The sequence below is a fragment of the Hypomesus nipponensis genome, chromosome 22 (genome assembly GCF_054491055.1).
Source record: "Hypomesus nipponensis isolate SF chromosome 22, ASM5449105v1, whole genome shotgun sequence".
NCBI classification, from domain to species: domain Eukaryota; kingdom Metazoa; phylum Chordata; class Actinopteri; order Osmeriformes; family Osmeridae; genus Hypomesus; species Hypomesus nipponensis.
Window position 1 is genome coordinate 20,417,738 of NC_140382.1, and position 25,282 is coordinate 20,443,019.

Consider the following 25,282-nt stretch of genomic DNA (forward strand, 5'->3'; position numbering starts at 1 on the left):
AAGTTGACAAGGCTATAGCCTACCTCAAAGCACTTGTTGAGGTAACGTTGCAGTTTCATGAGTTATTTTGATATGACATATACAATTTGTATTTGTAGAAATTAACGTTGTTTTAAACGGCATTGTTTGATTTGTAATCGCTGCACTTACTAGCAGATTCGCTTCGCAGCATCAGCACCAGTTTTAGAAAAAGTTTATTTTTTGCGTAGAGTAGCCTTAACTTTACCGGGCCTATGATACCCTACCTCACAATGAAATAATTTGCTTTTGTAGATTTATAGTACCTATTAAACCAAAACTTTTGTCATGCTAAATAAGATTGGAAAAAAAAACTTCGATGGCATACTAATTCATACTAGGCTACGTTGAAATCATTTTTTATTTCCTGTCTTTGAGCGGGCGTCCCCCTGTAGAAGGCTGAAGTGGTACGTCCCGTTATCGTGCCGCGCGGGAGCAGTAAAGCGTGTGCAGAAGCAGCTCGCGAACAGGACAGTACAGTGGTAAACGTTACATTGCTGAAATGTTTTGTTGATGTCAGAGATAAATATGTGAATACATATAGCTCAGCTCATAGTCGACAACGTGCATGTCTTTGTAAATGTGTGCTTATTGTGTTAAACGCTTTTTTTTGAGGAGGCACAGCAAGTGGCTAGCACATGATGTTTTCATCCCGGAAAATAACGCTAGCAACATAACAATCCGAACCATACCGTGCTAGTTACTGTTCGCTGCATTGCTACATATTGACAAGCTAACATAAAGTTGAATGTACAGGTATATGATTGATACATTAATCTACACCAAGTGATTTTGAACACATTATGCCGTATGAATGAAAATGTCCACGTTTCGGTTCTGAAGGCAATAATGGGAAGGGTAAAGCAACTACCCAACTATTTACACACCCACAATGTAGTCAGAACTTTACTCATACGGTAGTACCAACAAAAGTTTAATTCGACTACCAATGTCCGGGTTGTTTGAACGTTATGGTAACTTGAAGTCATTTAGGTGTGGGTCGATGATGCGTTGTCGTTTCGTCGGTACAGTGTTGTGAAGAAAATGGCACGGGACTTCAAACCAGGTGACCTGATTTTTGCCAAGATGAAGGGATATCCCCACTGGCCTGCCAGAGTGAGTCTCGACGTTCTCCATCCATCCACCACCCACAATTTACACCCTGTCTCACTCTCCATCTCCCTCTCTGTCTCTACCAGATAGATGAAGTTCCAGATGGAGCTGTAAAACCTTCCAACATAAAGTTCCCAATCTTTTTCTTTGGAACCCACGAAACGTGAGTAGTTGTAGTTTAGCTATTCATTTGTTTGCATGTCTGTTTACTATATTATTTTGGTGTTGCCTGTCATTGGCAAACGACAAAGAAAACATACACTTTCACTGACTGACTACATTTAGCAGACGCTTTTATCTAAAGCAATGTTCAAATATTGCATATAGAAAACATTGCAGAAGATCGAGGATCAGAAGGGCAGAGTTGTAACTGTATTTTGGTGGTCAGAATCAAGGAACAGTCCTGTATTTCCCAGGCACATCACAAAGTAAGCACATCTCAGCTAACAAACATGGTGTGCAGTTTACAATTGGGAGCCAAAGAAGTGCTTCAGACCAAAACAAACCATACTCTTTCATCCAACAAAGCACAGCAAAGATAGGACCATACATACCCAGTTGCTGATTAGTTGCTGTTACTTTTACTTGTTGACTATCTGCCTCTTCTGTTGTTCCAGAGCATTCCTGGGGCCCAAAGATATCTTCCCCTACCTGCCCAACAAGGACAGGTATGCCAGGCCCAACAAGAGGAAGGGCTTCAATGAGGGGCTCTGGGAGATTGAGAACAACCCCCAAGTGGAGCTCAACGGACCCAAGGTACTCCACCCTCCTCTACCTCCACCTCCTCTACCTCCACCTCCTCTACCTCCACCTCCTCTACCTCCACCCTCCTTTACCTCCACCTCCTCTACCTCCACCCTCCTCCACCTCCTCTACCTCCACTCCTCTACCTCCACCCTCCTCTACCTCCACCCTCCTCTACCTCCACCCTCCTTTACCCTCCTCTACCTCCACCCTCCTCTACCTCCACCCTCCTCTACCTCCACCCTCCTCTACCTCCACCCTCCTCTACCTCCACCCTCCTCTACCTCCACCCTCCTCTACCTCCACCCTCCTCTACCCTCCTCTACCTCCACCCTCCTCTACCTTCACCCTCCTCTACCTCCACCCTCCTCTACCTCCACCCTCCTCTACCTCCACCCTCCTCTACCTCCACCCTCCTCTACCTCCACCCTCCTCTACCCTCCTCTACCTTCACCCTCCTCTACCTCCACCCTCCTCTACCTCCACCCTCCTCTACCTCCACCCTCCTCTACCTTAACCCTCCTCCATCTTCACCCTCTTCTCTTCCATATCCACCCTCCTCCATCTCCATTGTTTGTTTATTGTTGCTGTGGTGTTTGTTTTCCGAGATGATGCCGTCTGACTCGATGACAGAGCAGGATTCTGACAGCAATCCAGAACTGGACGAGGATGGAGATAAGAAGAAATCTAAAGTAAGTTCATTCTCTCTCTCTCAGTATCTTTGTCTCTTGGTCTCATGTGGGTCAGGAAAGGGAGTCGGGCTAGTAATCTGAAGGTTGCCGGATCAATTCCCCGCTGTGCCAAATGACTTCACCCTACTTGCCTCGGGGGAGGGGGGGGGGATGTCCCTGTACTCACTGTAAGTCGCTTTGAAAAAGAGCGTCTGCTAAATGACTAAATGTAAATGTGTATCCTCCCAGAGGCCACAGAGGTATTACAGTAACAACCAGGAATGACTGACATGTATCAATCTGTTATTACAGTCACAACCAGGAATGACTGACATGTATCAATCTGTTATTACAGTAACAACCAGGAATGACTGACATGTATCAATCTGTTATTACAGTAACAACCAGGAATGACTGACATGTATCAATCTGGTATTACAGTAACAACCAGGAATGACTGACATGTATCAATCTGGTATTACAGTAACAACCAGGAATGACTGACATGGATCAATCTGGTATTACAGTAACAACCAGGAATGACTGACATGTATCAATCTGTTATTACTGTAACAACCAGGAATGACTGACATGTATCAATCTGTTATTACAGTCACAACCAGGTATGACTGACATGTATCAATCTGTTATTACAGTAACAACCAGGAATGACTGACATGTATCAATCTGGTATTACAGTAACAACCAGGAATGACTGACATGGATCAATCTGTTATTACAGTCACAACCAGGAATGACTGACATGGATCAATGTGTTATTACAGTAACAACCAGGAATGACTGACATGTATCAATCTGTTCTCTGCGCTAGCTGTTCAGAGCGTGGGAACCAGTCCAAACCTGATACTCTTAGGACCCTTCCTCAAAATTTGATTACCCCCCATCTGATGGTCAACTGGTTGCTAGGCAGAATTAACCCCCCCTCCCCTCCCCCCGATGCCCCTGTGTTTGGTACATTCAGGGTTCGAGCGGGGAGGCAGAGCGAGATAATGAGGAGGAGGAATTGGAGGAGGAAGTTGTCATGGAGGTCTCTGAACCCGGGCCTCAGGGCCAGGATGTACGTACAATGCATGATGGGATTTGTAGTTTGGGGGCCCGCCTACTTTGAGAAACAAAAGCATGCGAGACCCAGGGTGGTGTGGTCTCTCTCTGTGGTGCTGGTCCTGGGTTGGTCTCTTGTGCTGGGCCTGGTACTGGGCTGGTCTCTCTGTGGTGCTGGGCCTGGTACTGACTGGTCTCTCTGTGGTGCTGGTCCTGGGCGGGTCTCTCTGTGGTGCTGGTCCTGGGCTGGTCTCTCTGTGGTGCTGGTCCTGGGTTGGTCTCTCTGTGGTGCTGGGCCTGGTCCTGGGTTGGTCTCTCTCTGTGGTGCTGGGCCTGGTACTGGGCTGGTCTCTTTCTCTGTGGTGCTGGGCCTGGTCCTGGGTTGGTCTCTCTCTGTGGTGCTGGGCCTGGTCCTGGGCTGGTCTCTTTCTCTGTGGTGCTGGGCCTGATACTGGGCTGGTCTCTCTCTGTGGTGCTGGGCCTGGTCCTGGGCTGGTCTCTTTCTCTGTGGTGCTGGGCCTGATACTGGGCTGGTCTCTCTCTGTGGTGCTGGGCCTGGTCCTGGGCTGGTCTCTGTGGTGCTGGGCCTGGTCCTGGGCTGGTCTCTGTGGTGCTGGGCCTGGTCCTGGGCTGGTCTCTGTGGTGCTGGGCCTGGTACTGGGCTGGTCTCTCCCTGGTGCTGGGCCTGGTACTGGGCTGGTCTCCGTGGTGCTGGGCCTGGTACTGACTGGTCTCTCTGGTGCTGGGCCTGGTCCTGGGCTGGTCTCTCTCTGGTACTGGGCTGGCCTCTCTGGTGCTGGTCCTGGGCTGGTCTCTCTGTGGTGCTGGGCCTGGTACTGGGCTGGTCTCTCTCTCTGTGTTGCTGGGCCTGGTCCTGGGCTGGTCTCTCTGTGGTGCTATCCAGGTCGAGCTGAAACTTGAATCACGTTGAAATGAATGAGGCTTTAGATGTGCTCTGGTTAAGAAGCATGACATGCCTGTGCTGCCTGCTAGTCTTGAGTGGTTTTTAACTCCACCTCTTCCATTATCACACTGTCCAACATTGGCTCTCCATCCATATTTGTTTACTTTTGGTGTAACTTGTTGTGAATTCAGTTTATTCATTAATTGACATGATTAATGAACACAGCTGTCTGTGCACAAAGCCGCCGACTTCTCGTGTCATCTCACGTTTATTCATCTCACGTTTATTCTTTTATGATTCATAAATGGACGAGGTTCCATTCTGTGTGCATGGCTGTCTGCCGTGGTGTCCTTTCAGCCTCAGACAAGGTGAACAGTGAGTCGTTCTGTCAGTGTTCAGACAAGGTGAACAGTGAGTCGTTCTGTCAGCGTTCAGACAAGGTGAACAGTGAGTCGTTCTGTCAGCGTTCAGACAAGGTGAACAGTGAGTCGTTCTGTCAGCGTTCAGACAAGGTGAACAGTGAGTCGTTCTGTAAGCGTTCAGACAAGGTGAACAGTGAGTCGTTCTGTCAGTGTTCAGACAAGGTGAACAGTGAGTCGTTCTGTCAGTGTTCAGACAAGGTGAACAGTGAGTCGTTCGGTCAGTGTTCAGACAAGTTGAACAGTGAGTCGTTCACTGAGTTCAGCTTTCTAAGTGTATTGATTCTGATTTTGTTCACACTTGTTTTTTTTAACACATTTCTGATAATTTTCAAGCAATAAATGGTGAAGATGTGTGTATTATTTAAACATACTTTTCTGGCACTTACTAGATGTCTCAAACACAGGAAACTAGACGAGGCTGAAGGCGTCAGCCATATTTGTTGCAGTATGGTAACCGTCCACTAGATGGTGTCAGAGGCTGTTCTTACCCACTACGACTTAAAAACATTTTCAGTCTAACCCTCATTTGAAATTTGGGAGAAAGATTTTTATTTATTTTTTTATAGCCCCAAATGTTTTACTTCACACCCATATCACATCCCCTTTGTCTGGTCTACTCCTGGTGGAAGCAGCTATTCATGGGTGTCATTTCCTGTGTTGTGGGTCACTTCCTGGGTCATGGGTATGACTTCCTGGGTCATGGCTCTGACTTCCTGGGTCATGGCTCTGACTTCCTGGGTCACTTCCTGGGTCATGGCTCTGACTTCCTGGGTCACTTCCTGGGTCATGGGTGTGTCTCGTCCCTCCAGGACCCCCCCAGTCAGGAGGACACGCCCCACCCCGCCAGGTGGGGGAGGAAGCAGGAGGGGTGGATTATGATCACTTCCTGGGGGGAGGGGGGGGTCCCACACAGGGAATGGAGTCAACAACAGATAAAGGCCTACCAAAGCACACACACACACACACACTGCAGCATGCACGCACACACTGCAGCACACACACATGCTTCCCTGCAGCTCCAGGTGATGAAGTGTGTGTTTCCTTCCTCTAGAGTGAAGCCGACCAGGACTCGGACAAAGAGGACGCATCCGCCAGCCCTTCAGGTGTGTGTGTGTGTGTGTGTGTGTTCAGCTTTTGGTTGATTTGGTCTTGGTTGGTGGTGGTGGGGGGCAGGAGTGGTCTCTAAAACTGACAGGTGTGTGTGCTCCCCAGGTAAGCGCAGAGGGAGGAAGCCCAAGGCTGACAAGATGACCTCACTGCAGGATCTCCACGGCTCAGGAAGTGATATGTACGTTCACGCATACACACACACACACATGTAAGTTGTTCAGTTGGTGGCTGATTGATCTGTCCCAGTGTTACTGTGTTGGGACTGAGGATCTGAGAGACGTGTGTGTGTATGTATGCTGTGTGTGTGTATGTATGCTGTGTGTGTGTGTGTATGCTGTGTGTGTGTGTGTATGCTGTGTGTGTGTGTATGCTGTGTGTGTGTGTGTGTGTATGCTGTGTGTGTGTGTGTGTGTATGCTGTGTGTGTGTGTGTGTGTGTATGCTGTGTGTGTGTGTGTGTATGCTGTGTGTGTGTGTGTGTGTTTATGCTGTGTGTGTGTATGCTGTGTGTGTGTATGCTGTGTGTGTGTGTATGCTGTGTGTGTGTGTGTGTGTGTGTGTGTGTATGCTGTGTGTGTGTGTGTATGCTGTGTGTGTGGGTGTCCTCAGGGAGTCTGCAGAGTCTGACAGGAAGAGGAAGCGTGCGGCGGACGAGCGATCCAGGAGAGGAGAGGAGGAGAGGAGGAGGAGGAGGGATGAGGGCAGAGCCAGGGATGAGGGCAAGGAGCCAGACGCTAAGAGGAAGAAACAGACCAAGGAGGAGAGCTCGTCCGAGGATGAAGAGGTGAGGGCCGATTCTAGGACTCATCCCTGCTAGTGGACTGATCCCTGCTAGTGGACTCATCCCTGTGGTGTGTGTGTGTGTGTGTGTGTGTGTGCGTGCTGCAGGTCAGAGGTCGCAGACGGCAGCACAACACGGAGGAGAAAGACGAGGGGAGGAAACGCAAGCAGGACGAGGGGAAAGAGTACGTGTGGGAGGGGGAGTGTGGTGTGTGGGTGGGTGTGTGGTGGGTGTGTGTGTGTGTCATGTGACCAGCTGTTTCCTACATTCAGACCAGGTAAAGATGAAGGGAAGAAAGGAGACGGAGAGAGGAAAGACAAGAAAAAAGGTGAGATATTGTTATTATTCATATTGTTATTATTCATGTTGTCATTATTCATGTTGTCATTATTCATATTGTTATTATTCATATTGTTATTATTCATATTGTTATCATTATGAACACACTGGTGCACACAGTGTGATCCGTGTTCATGACGCACCCACAGTTCAGTCTCACAGACGCCCCATTGCCACATAATAAGCCACATAATAAGCCACATAATAAGCCACATAATAAGCCACATAATAAGCCACATAATAAGCCACATAATAAGCCATTTAGCGTTAATGAGACTAGGAGACTAGACTAATGAGACTACCAGGGTTTCCTGCAGAAAATGTGTTAGTCAAAGTGGTAGGGTGAGATTTGCTGATGGACCGGAGAGGGTGGGGAGGGGGGTTCTCCAAAGTTCTCTAGAGAAGGGTGACTGCCGTTCGAATAAAATTGAGTAAACCTTTTTTTGACAACGTCGTCAAGGTGGCAGGCGTGTGTTTTTAAGGCGGCCGCCTTAACTGCAAAGTGCTGCGGGAAACCCTGTGCGTTTGTCAGTGTTTGTCAACACTGGTGCGCACCGTGTGGGTTGTGAATCACAGCTGTTTGATTTCAACTTTGTCTTGTTTCACGCAGAAATACCCACAGAATCACGGCTGCAGAGGTTGCACGGAGAAATCAAAATCTCTCTGAAGATTGACAACCCGGTAAACATGAAACGTCAGCTCTGTGTTGCGTGAGGTTTAGTCTGGTGAGGAAGAAGACTGACTGAGAGCAGGAAGACTGACTGAGTGGAGGAAGACTGACTCTGAGGAAGAAGACCGACTGAGAGCAGGAAGACTGACTGAGAGCAGGAAGACTGACTGAGAGCAGGAAGACTGACTGAGTGGAGGAAGACTGACTGAGTGGAGGAAGACTGACTCTGAGGAAGAAGACTGACTGAGAGCAGGAAGACTGACTGAGAGCAGGAAGACTGACTCTGAGGAAGAAGACTGACTGAGAGCAGGAAGACTGACTGAGAGCAGGAAGACTGACTCTGAGGAAGAAGACTGACTGAGAGCAGGAAGACTGACTGAGAGCAGGAAGACTGACTGAGAGCAGGAAGACTGACTCTGAGGAAGAAGACTGACTCTGAGGAAGAAGACTGACTGAGAGCAGGAAGACTGACTGAGTGGAGGAAGACTGACTCTGAGGAAGAAGACTGACTGAGAGGAAGAAGACTGACTGAGAGCAGGAAGACTGACTGAGTGGAGGAAGAATGACTCTGAGGAAGAAGACTGACTTTGAGAGCAGGAAGACTGACTGAGAGCAGGAAGACTGACTGAGAGGAAAAAGACCGACTATGAGGAGAAAGACTTACTCTGAGGAGGAAGACTGACTCTGTGAGGAGGAAGACTGACTCTGAGAGGAAGAAGGAGAAAGACTGACTGTCTGTCTGACTGGGAAGCTGACTGTTTGTTAAACAGCTCTCTGTCTCTCTCTGTGTCTCTCTCTGTGTCTCTGTCTCTCTCTCTGTCTGTCTCTGTGTCTGTCTCTGTGTCTCTATGTGTCTGTCTCTGTGTCTCTCTGTGTCTCTCTGTGTGTCTCTCTGTGTGTCTCTCTGTGTGTCTCTCTGTGTCTGTCTCTCTGTCTCTGTGTGTCTCTCTGTGTGTCTCTGTGTGTCAGGATGTGAGCAAGTGTCTGGCAGCGCTGGATGAGTTAGGCTCTCTGCAGCTCAACACACAGCACCTGCAGAAGCACAGCGAGCTCATCGCCACCCTCAAGAAGGTACCAACACACACACCTTCTCACACACACCTTCTCAGAGACTCTCACACACCTACTCATACTCAAACTTAATTCCTTCCCACTCTCAAACACTTTTCAATTCAAGTCTAGATTAATGTGTGTATTTTCTAAACAATCTCATGAAAAGGCCTGTTAATATCGGTGTGTGTGTGTGTGTCTCTGGTGTGAGTGTAGATTCGGCGGTTCAAGGCTAGCCAGGATGTGATGGACAAGGCCAGCATGCTGTATAACAAGTTCAAGAGCATGTTCCTGGTGGGAGAGGGAGAGCAGGCTCTGACCCAGGTGCTCTGCAGGTCCACCAGCGAACAGAAGCAGTACGAGGAGGCCAGGAAGGGAGCCCTCAGGAGGGCAGAGATGGCCAGGGAAGGAGGTGAGGAGGGAGCCATGAGGAGGGCAGAGCTGGGGAGGGGAGGAGGGGAGGGGGCCATGAGGAGGGCAGAGCTGGGGAGGGGAGATGGGGAGGGGGCCATGAGGAGGGCAGAGCTGGGGAGGGGAGGGGAGGAGGGGAGGGGGCCATGAGGAGGGCAGAGCTGGGGAGGGAGTGGAGAAGAGTGTAGCTAGATCACCAGTGGTGAGAGCAGCAGATCCAAGGCCTGCAGACATGACTGCTCTGACCTCTAGTTCTCAGGAGAGAGAGATGCGTCTGACGAGCGGAACATCTCAGTTTTCAAGGCCGAAGCATCATGTGAGTCTGTCTGAGTAGGGAGATAATGCCAGCTTTTAAATGGGGTGTGTGTGCGTGCTTGTGTGTGTGTGTCCTCCCCCAGATAACAAGATGACTAACGGGGACACGTGTCCAGATGATGAGAAGCAGGAGGCTGACACACCTGCAGACCCCTCCTCAGGAGACAGGTCAGACACACACACACACACAGACTCATGGACAGAGACACACACACACCATTCCTCACACACACACACAGACTCATGGACAGAGACACACACACACCATTCCTCACACACACACAGACTCATGGACAGAGACACACACACACCATTCCTCACACACACACACAGACTCATGGACAGAGACACACACACACCATTCCTCACACACACACACAGACTCATGGACAGAGACACACACACACCATTCCTCACACACACACACAGACTCATGGACAGAGACACACACACACCATTCCTCACACACACACACAGACTCATGGACAGAGACACACACACACCATTCCTCACACACACACACAGACTCATGGACAGAGACACACACACACCATTCCTCACACACACACACAGACTCATGGACAGAGACACACACACACCATTCCTCACACACACACACAGACTCATGGACAGAGACACACACACACCATTCCTCACACACACACACAGACTCATGGACAGAGACACACACACACCATTCCTCACACACACACACAGACTCATGGACAGAGACACACACACACCATTCCTCACACACACACACAGACTCATGGACAGAGACACACACACACTCATGAAACGAGACACACACACTGGATTTAATCACAGTGTATCATCAAAATCCACTATTTTTTGACGTCTTTGTGTAAGTATTAGCTGTACGACATTGGCTGTACAGTAGTAGCCATACTGTGTTCATCTAGTGTTAACTAAACAGTATGAATACCCTAGTGTGAGTGTTCCAACCTGTGTTCCTCTACAGTGTTGCTGCAGTCCAGCAGGAGGGGGTCTGAAAACACCAGGCGTGGCTTCAGTGCTGCGCTGTAGAGATCTGGCTCCGCTGGTCGCTGGAAACATTTCAAATACTTTTTCTGGGTTTGATTGAGGCTACCTGGCATTATCAGAATGATTCCCATCCTGCAGGATTCCATCTGGAGTCAGAGGCAGTCCAGGATTCCATCTGGAGTCAGAGGCAGTCCAGGATTCCATCTGGAGTCAGAGGCAGTCCAGGCCATCTCAAGCTTCTGGGAAAGTATTTAAATGGATTTTGAACACAGCTGTGACTGGAGATCTGGTGTTTTTGCGCCCAACTGACTGTTAGAATAACTACTTCCTGGATTCATTAGTGGAGGGTCAAGGTTGGAGTTTCTGTGTGTTGTTTCTAAGCAGAAGCTGTAACTCTGAACGTGAGGTGTGTCATGTAGGCTTGACACCACAGACGCCACTGCTCACGCCTGTGATCCCAAGTTTACACCACAGCCTCTTGGTTATACAACCTCGAAACCCTCAAGATTTAGGGTGGATCTCTAGAGCAACATGTATATTAGATGTAGATTTTGTTTGTTTCTTTATTTAGTGTCCACTAAAGGATCTTAAGACGCACATTTTGTAATCGGTTGGATTACAGTTCTATCATATCTTTAGTTTCGTCTTGTTTTTTGTTTTTACCTCAGACACCTGTTTTGAGTTGGTGAAACTAGATATGCTTAGTTTCTCATTTGCATTCTAATCCATACTGACATTTCTTTGACTAGATGCACATACTTCTAATCCACTGTTGCACATAAAGGATATTCTACTCTTGTAGGTTTGCCAAAGTTTATTCTGCCAAGAAAGTGCTTTTTTTTCTTGAACTTTTGTCTTTTAAAGTTTTCCATTCTTGTAAATATGAACATGTTTATTTGTGTCTTAAAACCTCTTGTATCTGGATTCATTAAATAAAGCAGTGGTTCAAATATGTTGGTTTCATGTCGTAGCAGGAAATGATCGGTCATGTGCCTGTTCTCTCCATACAACCTGGGGGCTGAGGGTATTTCTGTTTGACCTGCTCAATGTGACTGGCTTTTCACATCCTGTAAACGGAAATCTAACTTTCACAACCATATTCTAAGTTCTAATATCTAATTCTTCAGAGTTCAAAAACAGCACGGAAACTGGTAAGTCTTCATGCAAGTCAGTTTAATTCAGCTCAATATGCCATATTAAACTAGAAGGTTCCAAAGAACGATCTGAACCTTTTTTACACCCTTTATATCCAACAAATCTCTACCCTAAACTTTTAGACATTGTTATGAATCTTATAACATCCTATTTGTCCTCATGTAATCCTGCAGAGTTTGAGGGACCTTCCCATGTTGCCAGCTCTTTCCTACTACACTCTAAAGACACTAGTCTCATCTAACTAGCCTGAGTTTATCAACTTCAACCCAACACAGTGAGCAAACATGCAAGACAATAGTTTATGAGAAATTTTAAATAAAATCTGGGCTCAATAAAATAAGTGAACAGTTTCATGCATGGCACAAAGTGGCTGAAATTATTTTTTAATCAACATTCCAACTGGAACAAACATGAGCTTCAATATACAAAAAAAAACTTGTTTTCAAGAAACTAGTACAGGAGGGAGGGAGGTCTCCAGTCAGGCTCAGCTGAAGACGGCAGGGTCTACGTAGACGTAGGCGTTGAAGTCGGCCAGCTTGCGTCCCTTCTTGTCATAGTGCAGCATCCTAAAGCACTTGTCACAGAACAGACATGGATCTGACAAGGCCAGCTGGTCGCTGGTGGTGAGCCACCTGAAACGGAACACAGTCAACCTTGAGCCTCATTCACTCAGGTACTGATCCCTCATTCACTCAGGTACAGATCCCTCATTCACTCAGGTACAGATCCCTTATTCACTCAGGTACAGATCCCTCATTCACTCAGGTACAGATCCCTCATTCACTCAGGTACAGATCCCTCATTCACTCAGGTACAGATCCCTCATTCACTCAGGTACTGATCCCTCATTCACTCAGGTACTGATCCCTCATTCACTCAGGTACTGATCCCTCATTCACTCAGGTACTGATCCCTCATTCACTCAGGTACTGATCCCTCATTCACTCAGGTACTGATCCCTCATTCACTCAGGTACTGATCCCTCATTCACTCAGGTACTGATCCCTCATTCACTCAGGTACAGATCCCTCATTCACTCAGGTACAGATCCCTCATTCACTCAGGTACAGATCCCTCATTCACTCAGGTACAGATCCCTCATTCACTCAGGTACAGATCCCTCATTCACTCAGGTACTGATCCCTCATTCACTCAGGTACAGATCCCTCATTCACTCAGGTACAGATCCCTCATTCACTCAGGTACTGATCCCTCATTCACTCAGGTACTGATCCCTCATTCACTCAGGTACTGATCCCTCATTCACTCAGGTACTGATCCCTCATTCACTCAGGTACTGATCCCTCATTCACTCAGGTACAGATCCCTCATTCACTCAGGTACAGATCCCTCATTCACTCAGGTACAGATCCCTCATTCACTCAGGTACAGATCCCTCATTCACTCAGGTACAGATCCCTCATTCACTCAGGTACAGATCCCTCATTCACTCAGGTACAGATCCCTCATTCACTCAGGTACAGATCCCTCATTCACTCAGGTACAGATCCCTCATTCACTCAGGTACAGATCCCTCATTCACTCAGGTACAGATCCCTCATTCACTCAGGTACAGATCCCTCATTCACTCAGGTACAGATCCCTCATTCACTCAGGTACAGATCCCTCATTCACTCAGGTACAGATCCCTTTTTTACTGAGGAAGGTTGAGGAAGGTTTTTTTTGAGAAGTATAGCTCAAATAAAGATATCATGTTCAAATTACCCTATTTGTCACTTGATAGAAACGCAATCTAAATTAACACATTATTTACAGTGGCCTGGGACAAAATTTCCATTGGTTACCCATGAGCCTTTGCAGGAGTAAACGGCTGCTATATTGAGCCCAGATGAGCCGTACCTGGCGATGTAAACGTTGCAGACAGCACACTTGTTGGTGTGGACGAGGTTCTTGTGAGTCTGGAGAGGGTACATCTTCATGTCCAGACAGTCATCCCTGTGAGCAAACCTGGAAACAACCACAACCGTTTGAAGGAAAACTAGATTCAAGAACATTTCTAGAACCTTCCAAGAACAACTTCTAGGAAGTCCCACTGGTGACGCCTGGTGAAAGGGAAGTGGGTTGTTGAAAACAAGCCTTGGCCTGACTCCTGTCGTACGCTTTTTCCACACTTGGAATATGCAGTGCTTTTTATCCTTGCCTTACAAACGCAAAAGAAACGAGCTGCATTCTCTAATCTTTAAAATATTTATCTGTAATTATAATCCCACACCCCCAACCAAAGAAATCTTCACATCATTTTTAACTCAGGCCTCGTTCCTGTGACAACGGCACAGACTGACCTGATGTCGGTGATGATGACTAGGTGCTCACAGTCTCCCTGGTGACAGTACAGGTAGGGATAGCCCACCTTCACCTTCAGGTCACTGAACTTGGTGTCCTCCATCTTTGCTTGGCTGAATGAGGGGAAGTCACGAGTCTTGGCCCACTCAATGGTGGTTCTGTCAGAGAGGAGGAAGAGAGAACGTCATGCAATGCCAGATGTCACTAAGGGTTGTAGTGTTTCCACTTCATAAAACCAAAAAGGTTTGACACAGTCTGTGGTGTGCCCTACTCTGCAAGCCTCTGGAGAGACACAGCCTTCAGTCAGAAGATAAGAGAGCTGTTAACCTCACCTCATGTAAAGTGTGAGACAGAATGAGAGCAGTGAGTGCGATTAAGTCTGACATTTTATGGGTGTTAGAATCTAACCGTGGCCCATTACAGGGAAGAAATGATAGGGTTCTCTGAGCATGTGTCACCTTCAGGTTTTGCCTGAAGGTCCAGTACCACAATGGACCCCTGTGTTGTGTGGAATGTGTGTGAGAGAGAGTCAGGGCTACCCAGGGGCCTACATTCCAGCACTAATCATCTGAACCCTGATATCTGGAGGATTCTGACCTCTGTCAAAGCAGGGTTTAGGTTGCAAGTACTGTGTGGCCCAAATCAAATGCACCTTAAGTCTGTGATAGTTGTGTGGGACCGTCTGACAGGGGTGGGGCATGGACGCAGGGCTACTTACGCGCTGATGTCCTGGCACTCTGGGAAGCGCATGTCGTTGTAGAACACATGCTCAAAGTAGAAGTAGGCTGATTTGTGATGATCCTGAAATGAAGCCATTATCATTATGATCAAAAGCAGATGACGTGTTGTCGTGTGGTTTTCCTCCTGCTAGGAGTGTTTGACTGGGATCATGCTAATCAGTTCGCCAAAAGAGGCCAAATCCTGTCTGTCTGTCTCTGTGTGTGTGTGTGTCTCTGCGTGTGTGTCTCTGCGTGTGTGTCTCTGCGTGTGTGTCTCTGCGTGTGTGTCTCTGCGTGTGTGTCTCTGCGTATGTGTCTCTGCGTGTGTGTCTCTGCGTGTGTGTCTCTGCGTGTGTGTCTCTGCGTGTGTGTCTCTGCGTGTGTGTCTATGCGTGTGTGTCTATGCGTGTGTCTCTTCGTGTGTGTCTCTGCGTGTGTGTCTATGCGTGTGTGTCTATGGGTGTGTGTGTCTCTGCGTGTGTGTCTCTGCGTGTGTGTCTCTGCGTGTGTGTCTCTGCGTGTGTGTCTCTGCGTGTGTGTCTCTGCGTGTGTGTCTCTGCGTGTGTGTCTCTGCGTGTGTGTCTCTGCGTGTGTGTCTCTGCGTGTGTGTCTCTGCGTGTGTGTCTCTGCGTGTGTGTCTCTGCGTGTGTCTCTTCGTGTGTGTCTCTGCGTGTGTGTCTATGTGTGTGTGTCTATGTGTGTGTGTCTATGGGTGTGTGTGTCTCTGCATGTGTGTCTCTGCGTGTGTGTCACCGCCTCCCACCTTGCTGACGAAGTCGGGCGCCATGTCAGGGTTGTTGCTCAGCTCCCCGAACACGTGCAGGTCGCTGACACAGCCCACTGCGTCTCTCAGGTCTGTCAGGTGGTGAGAGCCCAGCATCTGCAGGGTGGCGTGCGGCCGCACCGCGTTATACTGCAACAGAGACACTAGTGACTACAGTAGGCCTACATACACTGCAGCAGATTACCAACCTGTGGGCCGCGGACCACTAGAGGTCTGCTGGGGTCATACAGGTGAGAATGGCTCCACTACAGTAGATAATATAATAGTGAAACTGGAGTAGTAGGGAGGAGTGAAAATGGCTGCTCACTCTATCGAAGGTGGCTGTTTGATAAACCCGGACGCTCAGGATTATTTCCCCCTCGGGCACAAGGTCTGCGAGGTCGTCTGGCTTCTTACAAAGAGCGATGGACTCCTGAAGTTCACACACACACACACACATTCTGTTAAAAAAAGTGTCTGTGTATAGGCTACATGTAATGTGTGGGAGGTTGAGGAAGGTCTGACCAGTTGTTCTTCATAAATGTGACTTCGATTCGTCTTATCGATGTTCAAGCTGTTTTTGTAATCCTCTTTCTTTTTCCTCTGGCTACATTGAGACAGAAACAACAAACAATCATCATATCGTGGGGGTGATGATGAAGAGACCATGTTACATCCCTAATAAATATGCATTTAGATGGGAAATATGTGGAACTGATATTGAGTTTGTAAAATCTTAGCTAGGCTACATAAGTGTTTGAAGAGTGGTGTCTGGAGGAACAGCTGTAGTGTCGGGTGATTCATCTTCGGGGTGACAGCGAAGTGAGTCTACGCTGAAGAGATGAGAAAGGAAAGAAACTGTTTCAACTTCGGCACTTTTATATCGTTTATCGATTAGGGAGAGGCAGTATAGCAGGGCATGTACACAGTATAATAGCTATTCCAGCTCATTAAAAAAGTTAGCACACCTGCAGATGGATTTGAGTTCATCAAAAGTCTCAGTAGCGATTCCAAACTCCTTTGCAAACTCTTCATCAAAAGCGGCTTGGTCATTTTGCTGATAAGAATAGTTAACCGTGTCCAACCTAGTAAGCCACTCGTTTTGAAAAGATCCGATATGAAATCGTTTGGTGTTTATGTCTTTAAATTCATCTACTGGGATGTTTTCGTTCACCTTCGACTTTCCTTTCGCCGCCATTTTATTCAATGCTCACTGAGGGGCAGGGTTTGCGCGAGGTTGTTGGGGTAGGGGTACCATGGGAAATGTAGTGTTTTGGAGGAGAAGCTCCAGCTGATCAGTAGTCCATGAATTTGATTGACGGTTATTATTTTAGGGGAGGAGTGTCTTGGATGACGAAACGCTTGAGGGTTTTTGTAGTATTATAAAAGGTAATTTCACAAAGACTGGGAGTTGAAAAATAGAATTGAAAACTCAAAATCCATCTCTTCAACTACGTATTGGCCAAGATTATTTTTATTTTTAACAACTTTGTAAATTCAGTCAATTGGGGTGAATATGTCTGAATCTGAGATCATGACCGACAACGCTGACTTAAAAAAGGTAAGCGTTTGTAATAATGATTCAGTGTTTCTTCGAAAAACAGTTTATTACGATGATGATATAACCGTAATATAACTCTACTGGGTCACAGGCCCCTAATTCATATCCCTTTTTTATCTTCCAAGCTTGCTGTGCACAATGCACTACTAGGCTATAGAAACTCCCTTCGCTTAACCCACAATACAACAGTTCAGGGACACAAGTTTGATATCAGGCAGGGACATCAATAGCTAATGCAAGAGTGCACATTTTTATCGCATTCATTTGAGCGCTAATACTGTTTTTGAGCGTCACGCAATATTGTTTTTATGTTTTAGTCAAAATAAGATGGTTGGTAGGCTTAACATTTAGACTCTATCTTTAGTTGTGTAATGTTTTCTTAGCCTACCTCAATTCTGACTTGTGTGCTGAGTCCGACACCTGGGGGGTAATTCCAGAAAGCAGGTTTGCAACATAACCTGGTAAATTAACCAGCTAACTGGACTACTGTGTCCGTGCTGCAGTGGCTATTTGGGAAGCTCAGAAGAGCGCACTGACATGGAATTCTGCATGCATATAGGTTTGTCTTATCGGTTATAACACTTTTACAATATTTTTTTTCCGGTATTAACCATCTAAATTAATGCACTGACTAAGTAAATTGTTAAAACTCAAACTTTAGATTTTACTGGGGCACAGCAGATTTATACTGGGGCACGTGCCCCAGTAAAAAGGGTCTAGCGACGCCCCTTATATTTCCCAATTTGTAAAATGTTTTAACAAACAAGAAAAACGTACAAAGGTATATACCTTTGGTGTATACCTTTGTACGTTGTAAATTATGTAACATATGCTGCATAATTTGTTCAACGTTTTTAAATGGTTACAATTTGGAAAATGTAATTCGCATAAAACCCACATATTATTACATTACATTTATTCATTTAGCAGACGCTCTTATCCAGAGCGACTTACAGCAAGTACAGGGACATTGACGGTGGGGAATTGATACGGCAACCTTCTGATTACAAGACCGACTCCCTCACCGCTCAGCCATCAGACATATTTCAATATACTGTGCTACAGAAATACTTGCACATCGTCTGTAGTTGGAGTGAACGATGTACATAACTTCTAGATCTTTCATAGCCAATTTGATCATTGAAAAATCATTTTACTTTACTCTGAACTGCATCGTGATTTGGAACAGCCCCACGTGTCACACATCAGTCTTGATATTCCTTCAGCTGATTACTGTAGGAACTTGATGTGTTCGGATTCAGCTTTCCGTGAGGATACCGCTCTGTTCTCTGTGCTGGCTTATACTGTCACGCTCCTGACGACCTGATAGACAACCTGGAAAACCATAATGAGCTGAAGTTGATCTTTTCAGGTGGACCTCGATGACTCATCGATGCAGGAACCAAGGTGTGCACATATGCCTTCACCCTCTCCTCCTCCCTCTCTCCTCTGTTTGTTCGTCCAAGTTGTCTGCTTTCACGTCTCCAACCAAAACAGAAACTGCTTCTCGGTTAATCCCTCATAATTGTCACAAGCTGGCTGCCGTAAAATGTATTGTAAAATGTATCTGATTCAGACTAGACATACCGTTGTTAATTGAACAGCTGAATAGGATCACGTTGCTAAGGTCGGTCCCTTGATAATGCACAAAGATACACACGCCGCTGTTTAGTGCACGTGGATACAGTTCCGCACATCAGACACAATTAACCATTTGAATCTTGAATGCCTGTAATCATCCTATTATAACAGATGAGTGCCATAGGCTACTGATCAGTCCAATTGAAACTTTAAGGACAGTGGGAGCTGGGAGGTGTTGAGTATAGACAACATTAACGTGGTCTAACAGTTTCATAATCTGCTGGTTTGGCTCAGTGTGTCCCACATGGATCTGCAGAATGCCCTGGAGGAATGCTCCACCGCCCTTGAATATTTCCTCAACAATCGCTTCTCCGAAGCCCTCAATCTGCTCAGACCCTGGTACGCTGCCTTTACAGTCAGTCAGTTTGTGCATCAATTTATCACTTGAACGATTAATCGGTGATTCAATTGATTAAGCAATTAATTGCAGATTACTTATATTTTATTTCTGGCAACTTATATTTTATTGCTAATTGTATTTAATTCTAATTCCACTTAGTACTGCTAGTTTATGTACCCTTAGTATACATAGTCCACAAAATGTTTTGGTTCCTATATGTTTATTGTATGCACCTTCCTGCCAAAGTAAATTCCTTGTCTGTGCAAACTTTCATGGCGAATAAATCCCTTTCTGATTCTGATTAAACAGTTTGTCTGGCAAATGAACAATGAATCCACTGCTTCATCAATGGGTAAATCAATTGATAAATCCAGCGATTAATCGACTGTTCAGAACATTGGTTGTGTCTGCGCCCTATCCAGGAAGGATGACAGCATGTACCACGCCATGGGCTACAGCAGCATCCTGGTCATGCAGGCTGGGATGACCTTTGACCCCAACGACATGGAGCTTGCCATGGTGGCACTGAAGGAAGCATTACAGACGTGCCAGAAGTACGACTCCACAACAAGGAAGCTCTTCAGAGGGAGAGAGCTCCCTAAGATGGTTAAATAAGAACCCCGTTGGCGTGGAAAGGGTGGAGGTTAAAACCATCATGTTTTGTTCCAAACGTAGGTTCAGAAAACGAAGCAGCATCGCGGAGACCATCACCTACTACTGGTACAAGCAGCCATCTGACAACCTGACTGAAGGTGAGACGGAATCCTAGAACCTGACAGGCAAAACCTCACTAGAGTTCTAGAACCTTAACGTACAATCCACAGAAGGCTGCATTGCTGCCCTGTTTGCATGCAGACTATGTTAAAAAACATTGGGGTTTGACGTTTTGCTCTCTGTGTGTGTCGCTGAGTGTCTCCCTCTCTCTGTCTCTCTGTCTGTGTGTGTAGAGGAGATGCACGCTGAGCTGTGCTATGCTGAGGTGCTCCTACAGAAGGCAGCTCTCACCTTCCTGGACGAGAGCGTCATAAGCTTCATCAAGGGAGGGATCAAGATACGAAACAGCTACCACATCTTCAAGTGAGCACTGGAAAATAAATCATATATATGGGTGTCTTCTTCTCTGGTAAATGACGTTGATGGTTTGCCTTGGTGTTCCAGGGACTGCCAGGTGATGTCTAATTTCAACAAAATTGAGCACATGAGAAGCCACATCCACTTCAGAGGTGGGGTCAACATGGGCATAGGGTCCTTCAACCTGGTGAGAGAAACCAAACTGGTCAAGTGATTGTGTGTGAGTGATCATCTGTCTGTGTGAGAGAGGTTTGCAAAAAAATATTTCAATTATTTTCAAAGGTTTAAATAACATGTTCACAAAATATTTGTTTTTTGTTTTTGAAAAAAAAAATTCGAAAAGAGGTTGAGGTTGAAAAAAATAAGTTTGGTAAAAAAAAATGTTAAAGACTTCAGATATACTTTTCTGAAAGGTTAAAAAAAGATTCCCCCAAAGTGTGTGTGTGTGTGTGTAGATGCTGTCTCTCCTGCCAGCAAGGGTCCTCAGGCTCATGGAGTACCTGGGCTTCAATGGAGACCGGGTGGGTGCTGCCTCCCCTCTCTCCTCCCTCCCCTCTCTCCTCCCCCCTCTCTCCTCCCTGTCCCCCTCTCCTCCCTGTCCCCCTCTCCTCCCTGTCCCCCTCTCCTTCCTGTCCCCCTCTCCTTCCTGTCCCCCTCTCCTCCCTGTCCCTCTCTCCACCCTCCCCTCTCTCCCCCCCTCTCTCCTCCCCGTCCCCCTCTCCACCCTCCCCTCTCTCCCCCCTCTCTCCTCCCTGTCCCCCTCTCCTCCCTGTCCCTCTCTCCTCCCTGTCCCCCTATCCTCCCTGTCCCCCTCTCCTCCCTGTCCCTCTCTCCTCCCTGTCCCTCTCTCCACCCTGTCCCTCTCTCCTCCCTGTCCCCCCTGAGGGAGGGGGGGGGTGCACGTATAGTGAAACCACATTCTATCGGCATGGAACAGGGGCGCCGCCAGGAATTTTGGGCCCCATGAACAAAATAGAAAAATTAAATTGGATCATTCCTATTAGTTTTTCTATTTTTTGGGGCCCCTGTCAGTCAGGGGCCTTTGCAATTGTCCTAAATTTCCCCCCTATACAGCACCCCCTGGCAGGGAATAATGTTAATCCTAAGAGGAAATCCCTGTGGTTGGAGATGGTTTGAGTTAAAGATTTTCTCTCTGCTGCATGTACTGTCCAACAGGAAGTAGGTCTGTCCCAGCTGAGAGAGGGAGCAGCCAATGGCAGCTTGCGATCCATTCTCAGTACTCTCACCCTGCTCATGTTCCACCTCTACATCACCGTCATCCTAGGTAACGGGGCAACCAGACCAATCACAGCACGGCGTTCATCTGCTCTGGCCACCCTCCTGTTCAAGCTGATTTTCATCTGACCAATCACAACTATTTATTGGATATGGGGCGGGTTCATTCATTCAATACGAGTACACAATGTACTGAGGAGAGCCGTTTAGGCGTTTTCGTAAACAACCAAGATGACATTTTGTTGCTCTAGATGGTTGTATGTATATGCATGTTGATAACAGTCCTTGGAAATCAAATATAAACTAAGGGATTCCACAACAATATTCTGGGAGTCAGATGGCTGAGCGGTTAGGGAATCGGGCTATTAATCAGTAGGTTGCCATTTTGATTCCTGGAACCTGTGCCAAATGACGTTGTGTCCTTGGCCAAGGCACTTCACCCTACTTGCTTCAGGGGAATGTTCCCGTACTTACTTGCTCCGGATAGGAGCGTCTGCTAAATTTAAATGTAACATGTAATTGGTCTGGTGATGGCAGGCTAGCAAACTAAACATTCTGCTGGTGAAAATGGCACACTGCAAGACACAGAGCCATGGTGGCAGATTTCACAACTGTCCCCCCCTAGTGGTCCCTGAATGCATTGCTCTCATAACAACAGTGTTAGACAACACTGTGCATAATTATTAGTTTTATTTTGTATTTCTCTTTTAAGGTACTGGTGAGACAAACCTGACAGAGGCAGAAGCTCTCCTTGAACCTTACAAGAGCAAGTTCCCGAACGTAAGGATCTCTCGTGTGTGTGTGTGTGCCCATCTTTTCTGTTTGCTCATTCTGTGGGTTGTTGCTCTGTTCCAGGGTGCTCTGATTCTCTTCTACACAGCCAGGATCGCCGTGCTCAAAGGAGACTTCACGTTCGTACGTGAGCAGCAACCTGCATCCTCTCACCATCACATCCATGGATCATAATTCACCACCCTGAAGACTGTGTGTGTGTCTGTATGACTGTGTGTGTGTGTGTGTGTGTGGGGCCCTTTAGGGCCAGGAGAAGTTCCTGGCGTGTATCGGGACCCAGCAGGAGTGGAGGCAGATCCACCACCTGTGCTACTGGGAGCTGATGTGGGCTCACTGCTTCCAGCAGGACTGGCTGGAGGCCTACCGCTACGCTGACCTGCTCTGCAGGGAGAGCAAGTGGTCCCAGGTACTCTCACACACTCTCACACACGCTCTCACACACACACACCGCAGTAGTGCCTGGAGACCTACAGCTAAGCAAACCTTTGAGGGTTTATGTTGATTCAGGTGCAGTTCTGTGAGCACACATGAAGCCCTCTGATGTTACTTGTACAAAGGGCTATACCAATAAAGTTTGGTTTGACTGAATCCTTGTCTGTCTTGGCAGGCCATCTACGTGTTCCAGAAGGCGTCCATTCTGAGCATGCTCCCTGAGGAGGCGAGGCAGAAGACGGGGGAGGACGTGGGGGAGTTATTCAGGTGAGCGGCTGACGTCGCCTTTTAAAGGGAGAGGAAGAGTTCAAAAAACACACCCGTTAGCTTTGGTGTGTGTGTGTGTGTGTGTGTGTGTGTGTGTGTGTGTGTGTGTGTGTGTGTGTGTGTGTGTGTGTGTGTGTGTGTGTGTGTGTGTGTGTGTGTGTGTGTGTCGTGCCCCAGGCAGGTGGAGGGGCTGAAACTGAGGTTTGCTGGGAAGTCAATTCCTACGGAGAAGTTTGCCTCCAAGAGGGCGGCACGCTACTCTGCCCAGCCCCCTGTCAAGCTGGTCATCCCTGCTCTGGTAGGTACACACACACACAGTCAGTCAGTTGGGCTTATGTCTAAAACACTGCTGTACCTCAAACTTCACTACTTCTTGTCCTCCTTTTCTTCTTTCTTTCTTTCTTTCCCCTCCCTCCCCTCTTCCTCCTGGGTGAGCAGGAGATGATGTACGTGTGGAACGGCTTCACCATCGTGGGCCAGAGGGCCGACCTGACTGAGAACATACTGACCACCATCCAGGAAGCAGAGGACACCCTCAGAGACCAGCCCAGTGAGACACACACACACACACTGTGCATACACACCCTCAGAGACCGGCCCAGTGAGACACACACACACATATCTTAGTCTCACTGACTGTTTTAATAGAAAAACCTTAAAGTGTTTAATAAGTGTTTAACCCTCAGATCCCTCCGTCCACCACGTGGACGACCAGTGTGTGGTGCAGCTGCTGAAGGGGCTGTGTCTCAGACACCTGGAACGCCTGGACCAGGCCGAGGCCTGCTTCAGCCTCGTACTCTCCAGGTCAGGGCTCATGGAGTCAGCAGGGTCAACAGTCAGCCTTGCTTAGCCTAGCGTAGCATAACCTAGCCTAGCCTCACAGTCGTACTGGAGTTGGTGTCTTGGTTGTTTCTACAGTGAAAGCAGGATCAAGTATGACCACCACCTGGTTCCCTTCACCATGTATGAGCTTGGCCTGCTGTACCAGAAGCAGGGCAACCAGGAGAAGGCTGTCACCTTCATACAGAACGCCAAGTGAGTCTCTTTTGGTTTCTATAAATAATATAATTTGTAACAACCCTTTATTATAGTTTACCATTGTTTTCAGGCATTCAGGACTTCAGGGTAGACAGTAAGGTTGGGGGGGGGGGGGGGGGGCTGCTAACTCTACAAGAGCTTCCTGTAGAGCTAGCAGCATGGGATGTGGCCAGAACAACAGCCCAGTTTGGGCTATAAATAAATAACACCGTAGACAATTGAGTAAGGACATTTAAAGTCTCACTGAGTCCTTCCTATGAGCATAGCTGGGTCCTTCCTATGAGCATAGCTGGGTCCTTCCTATGAGCATAGCTGGGTCCTTCCTATGAGCATAGCTGGGTCATTAGTGTGTATACATATATATATTTTTTTTTTACTGAAATAAATTTGGGTGGATTTAAATCTCGGATCTTAACTCTCTAAATCTTAATAACGTCTTGCAGGCTCAACTACAAAGACTATTCAATGGAGTCCAGGCTACATTTCCGTATCCATGCGGCACTCAACAACATGGACTCCAAGACCCCCAAACACAAGAGGACATCTGCCTGAGACTAACGACTCCTGACCCCCCCCAACTCAGAGACACGGATGTGGTGGACACGACTTATGAACCCTCTGTCATTTCATAGTGGGAGGAAAGAGACTGTCAATGTGAAAGAATTGAATGCGAGTCAGTCTCCAGGAGGAAGGTGCAGAGAGCGTCTCCAGGTGTGTTTGCACATCTGTTGTCTTTAGATATGACGCGTCAAAACTCATTTCAGGGTATCAGTACAGGTGGAGGATAAACATGGAAAACCTACAGGTGGCCCTTCACACCAGTCATTCATTCACACTCACAGCTCCCCGATGAATATAGGCCAGGGGGCCCAGATCATTTAGAATGTTTTACATTTGTATTTTATTCTAAGTTTGGTTTGTCTGGTCGGTTTCGGCTTGAGGCTCTTCGGAGGGTGGCGTCAGCACACACACAATATGTGGGAATAATCAGACATATTGTATTAGAGCTTGATCTTTGAAATATATTAATACATTATATTCACTGCAACCATGTGTCTTCGTTATTTTTGACAAACGTGTTGTGTGAAAAGTCCAGTACCACCACATACAGAATCAGAATGACAAATCGATAGTTGATCTTTAGCACTAAATGGGTCTGCCAACGGCGGATTCAACATTCTCAAAATAAAGACTCATCGAAAGGACTTCAATTTTCAAGCATTTGAATGAGAAAAAAGTAAGATGACTCTAATCTGATAATTTTATCAAGCGGACCAATGTAACACACAAAGATCTATCACCCAACGACTAAACGGAGAAAGTGCTGCGCCAAATGTTCAGACAGATCC

The 25,282-nt window shown here is 47.1% G+C and overlaps 3 protein-coding genes across 5 annotated transcripts; 2 read left to right on the forward strand and 1 right to left on the reverse strand.

Annotated features, from left to right (window-relative positions):
• The first annotated feature begins 24 nt into the window (after nucleotides 1-24).
• On the forward strand, nucleotides 25-11,560 carry psip1a (PC4 and SFRS1 interacting protein 1a). 3 transcript variants are annotated; one of them, XM_084687471.1, is made up of 17 exons: nucleotides 25-41; nucleotides 360-500; nucleotides 1,050-1,134; nucleotides 1,218-1,294; nucleotides 1,749-1,887; nucleotides 2,484-2,567; nucleotides 3,529-3,624; nucleotides 5,986-6,037; nucleotides 6,147-6,222; nucleotides 6,653-6,827; nucleotides 6,932-7,008; nucleotides 7,097-7,152; nucleotides 7,774-7,844; nucleotides 8,803-8,904; nucleotides 9,100-9,295; nucleotides 9,693-9,777; nucleotides 10,592-11,560. In XM_084687471.1, the coding sequence occupies exons 3-17, from the start codon at nucleotides 1,063-1,065 to the stop codon at nucleotides 10,620-10,622; spliced, it is 1,389 nt and encodes a 462-aa protein (XP_084543597.1). In that variant the 5' UTR covers nucleotides 25-41; nucleotides 360-500; nucleotides 1,050-1,062; the 3' UTR covers nucleotides 10,623-11,560. The 3 variants fall into 3 exon arrangements, with proteins under 3 accessions (XP_084543597.1, XP_084543596.1, XP_084543598.1); XM_084687470.1 differs by lacking the exon at nucleotides 25-41 and adding an exon at nucleotides 637-774 and having other exon boundaries at nucleotides 433-500; XM_084687472.1 differs by lacking the exons at nucleotides 25-41; nucleotides 360-500; nucleotides 3,529-3,624 and adding an exon at nucleotides 507-774.
• Nucleotides 11,561-12,136: 576 nt separating this feature from the next.
• Nucleotides 12,137-16,775, reverse strand: snapc3 (small nuclear RNA activating complex, polypeptide 3). The gene is made up of 9 exons (XM_084687248.1): nucleotides 16,524-16,775; nucleotides 16,305-16,388; nucleotides 16,081-16,162; nucleotides 15,884-15,988; nucleotides 15,556-15,705; nucleotides 14,792-14,874; nucleotides 14,073-14,231; nucleotides 13,630-13,737; nucleotides 12,137-12,401 (listed from the first exon to the last, which is right to left on the reverse strand). Exons 1-9 carry the CDS (start codon nucleotides 16,751-16,753, stop codon nucleotides 12,254-12,256), a joined length of 1,149 nt encoding a protein of 382 aa, XP_084543374.1. The 5' UTR covers nucleotides 16,754-16,775; the 3' UTR covers nucleotides 12,137-12,253.
• A 205-nt stretch (nucleotides 16,776-16,980) lies between these two features.
• Nucleotides 16,981-24,981, forward strand: LOC146237126 (tetratricopeptide repeat protein 39B-like). Its single transcript, XM_084687921.1, has 18 exons — nucleotides 16,981-17,116; nucleotides 18,489-18,523; nucleotides 18,992-19,096; nucleotides 19,520-19,651; nucleotides 19,773-19,849; nucleotides 20,045-20,174; nucleotides 20,256-20,355; nucleotides 20,624-20,689; nucleotides 21,345-21,453; nucleotides 22,117-22,184; nucleotides 22,260-22,319; nucleotides 22,441-22,602; nucleotides 22,804-22,895; nucleotides 23,073-23,193; nucleotides 23,334-23,445; nucleotides 23,582-23,699; nucleotides 23,814-23,930; nucleotides 24,377-24,981. Exons 1-18 carry the CDS (start codon nucleotides 17,072-17,074, stop codon nucleotides 24,483-24,485), a joined length of 1,758 nt encoding a protein of 585 aa, XP_084544047.1. The 5' UTR covers nucleotides 16,981-17,071; the 3' UTR covers nucleotides 24,486-24,981.
• The last annotated feature ends 301 nt before the right edge of the window (nucleotides 24,982-25,282 follow it).

Coding starts and splice junctions, on each gene's coding strand:
- psip1a (XM_084687470.1), top strand. Junction 7,009..7,096: donor AAGCAGGACGAGGGGAAAGA/GTACGTGTGGGA, acceptor TCCTACATTCAG/ACCAGGTAAAGATGAAGGGA. Junction 7,845..8,802: donor CTCTGAAGATTGACAACCCG/GTAAACATGAAA, acceptor TCTGTGTGTCAG/GATGTGAGCAAGTGTCTGGC.
- snapc3 (XM_084687248.1), bottom strand. CDS start 16,753: ATGGCGGCGAAAGGAAAGTCGAAGGTGAACGAAAACATCCCAGTAGAT. Junction 14,232..14,791: donor GAGTGCCAGGACATCAGCGC/GTAAGTAGCCCT, acceptor CCTCTCTGACAG/AACCACCATTGAGTGGGCCA. Junction 13,738..14,072: donor GTCATCATCACCGACATCAG/GTCAGTCTGTGC, acceptor GGTTGTTTCCAG/GTTTGCTCACAGGGATGACT.
- LOC146237126 (XM_084687921.1), top strand. CDS start 17,072: ATGTCTGAATCTGAGATCATGACCGACAACGCTGACTTAAAAAAG. Junction 23,700..23,813: donor TTCAGCCTCGTACTCTCCAG/GTCAGGGCTCAT, acceptor TTGTTTCTACAG/TGAAAGCAGGATCAAGTATG. Junction 23,931..24,376: donor ACCTTCATACAGAACGCCAA/GTGAGTCTCTTT, acceptor AACGTCTTGCAG/GCTCAACTACAAAGACTATT.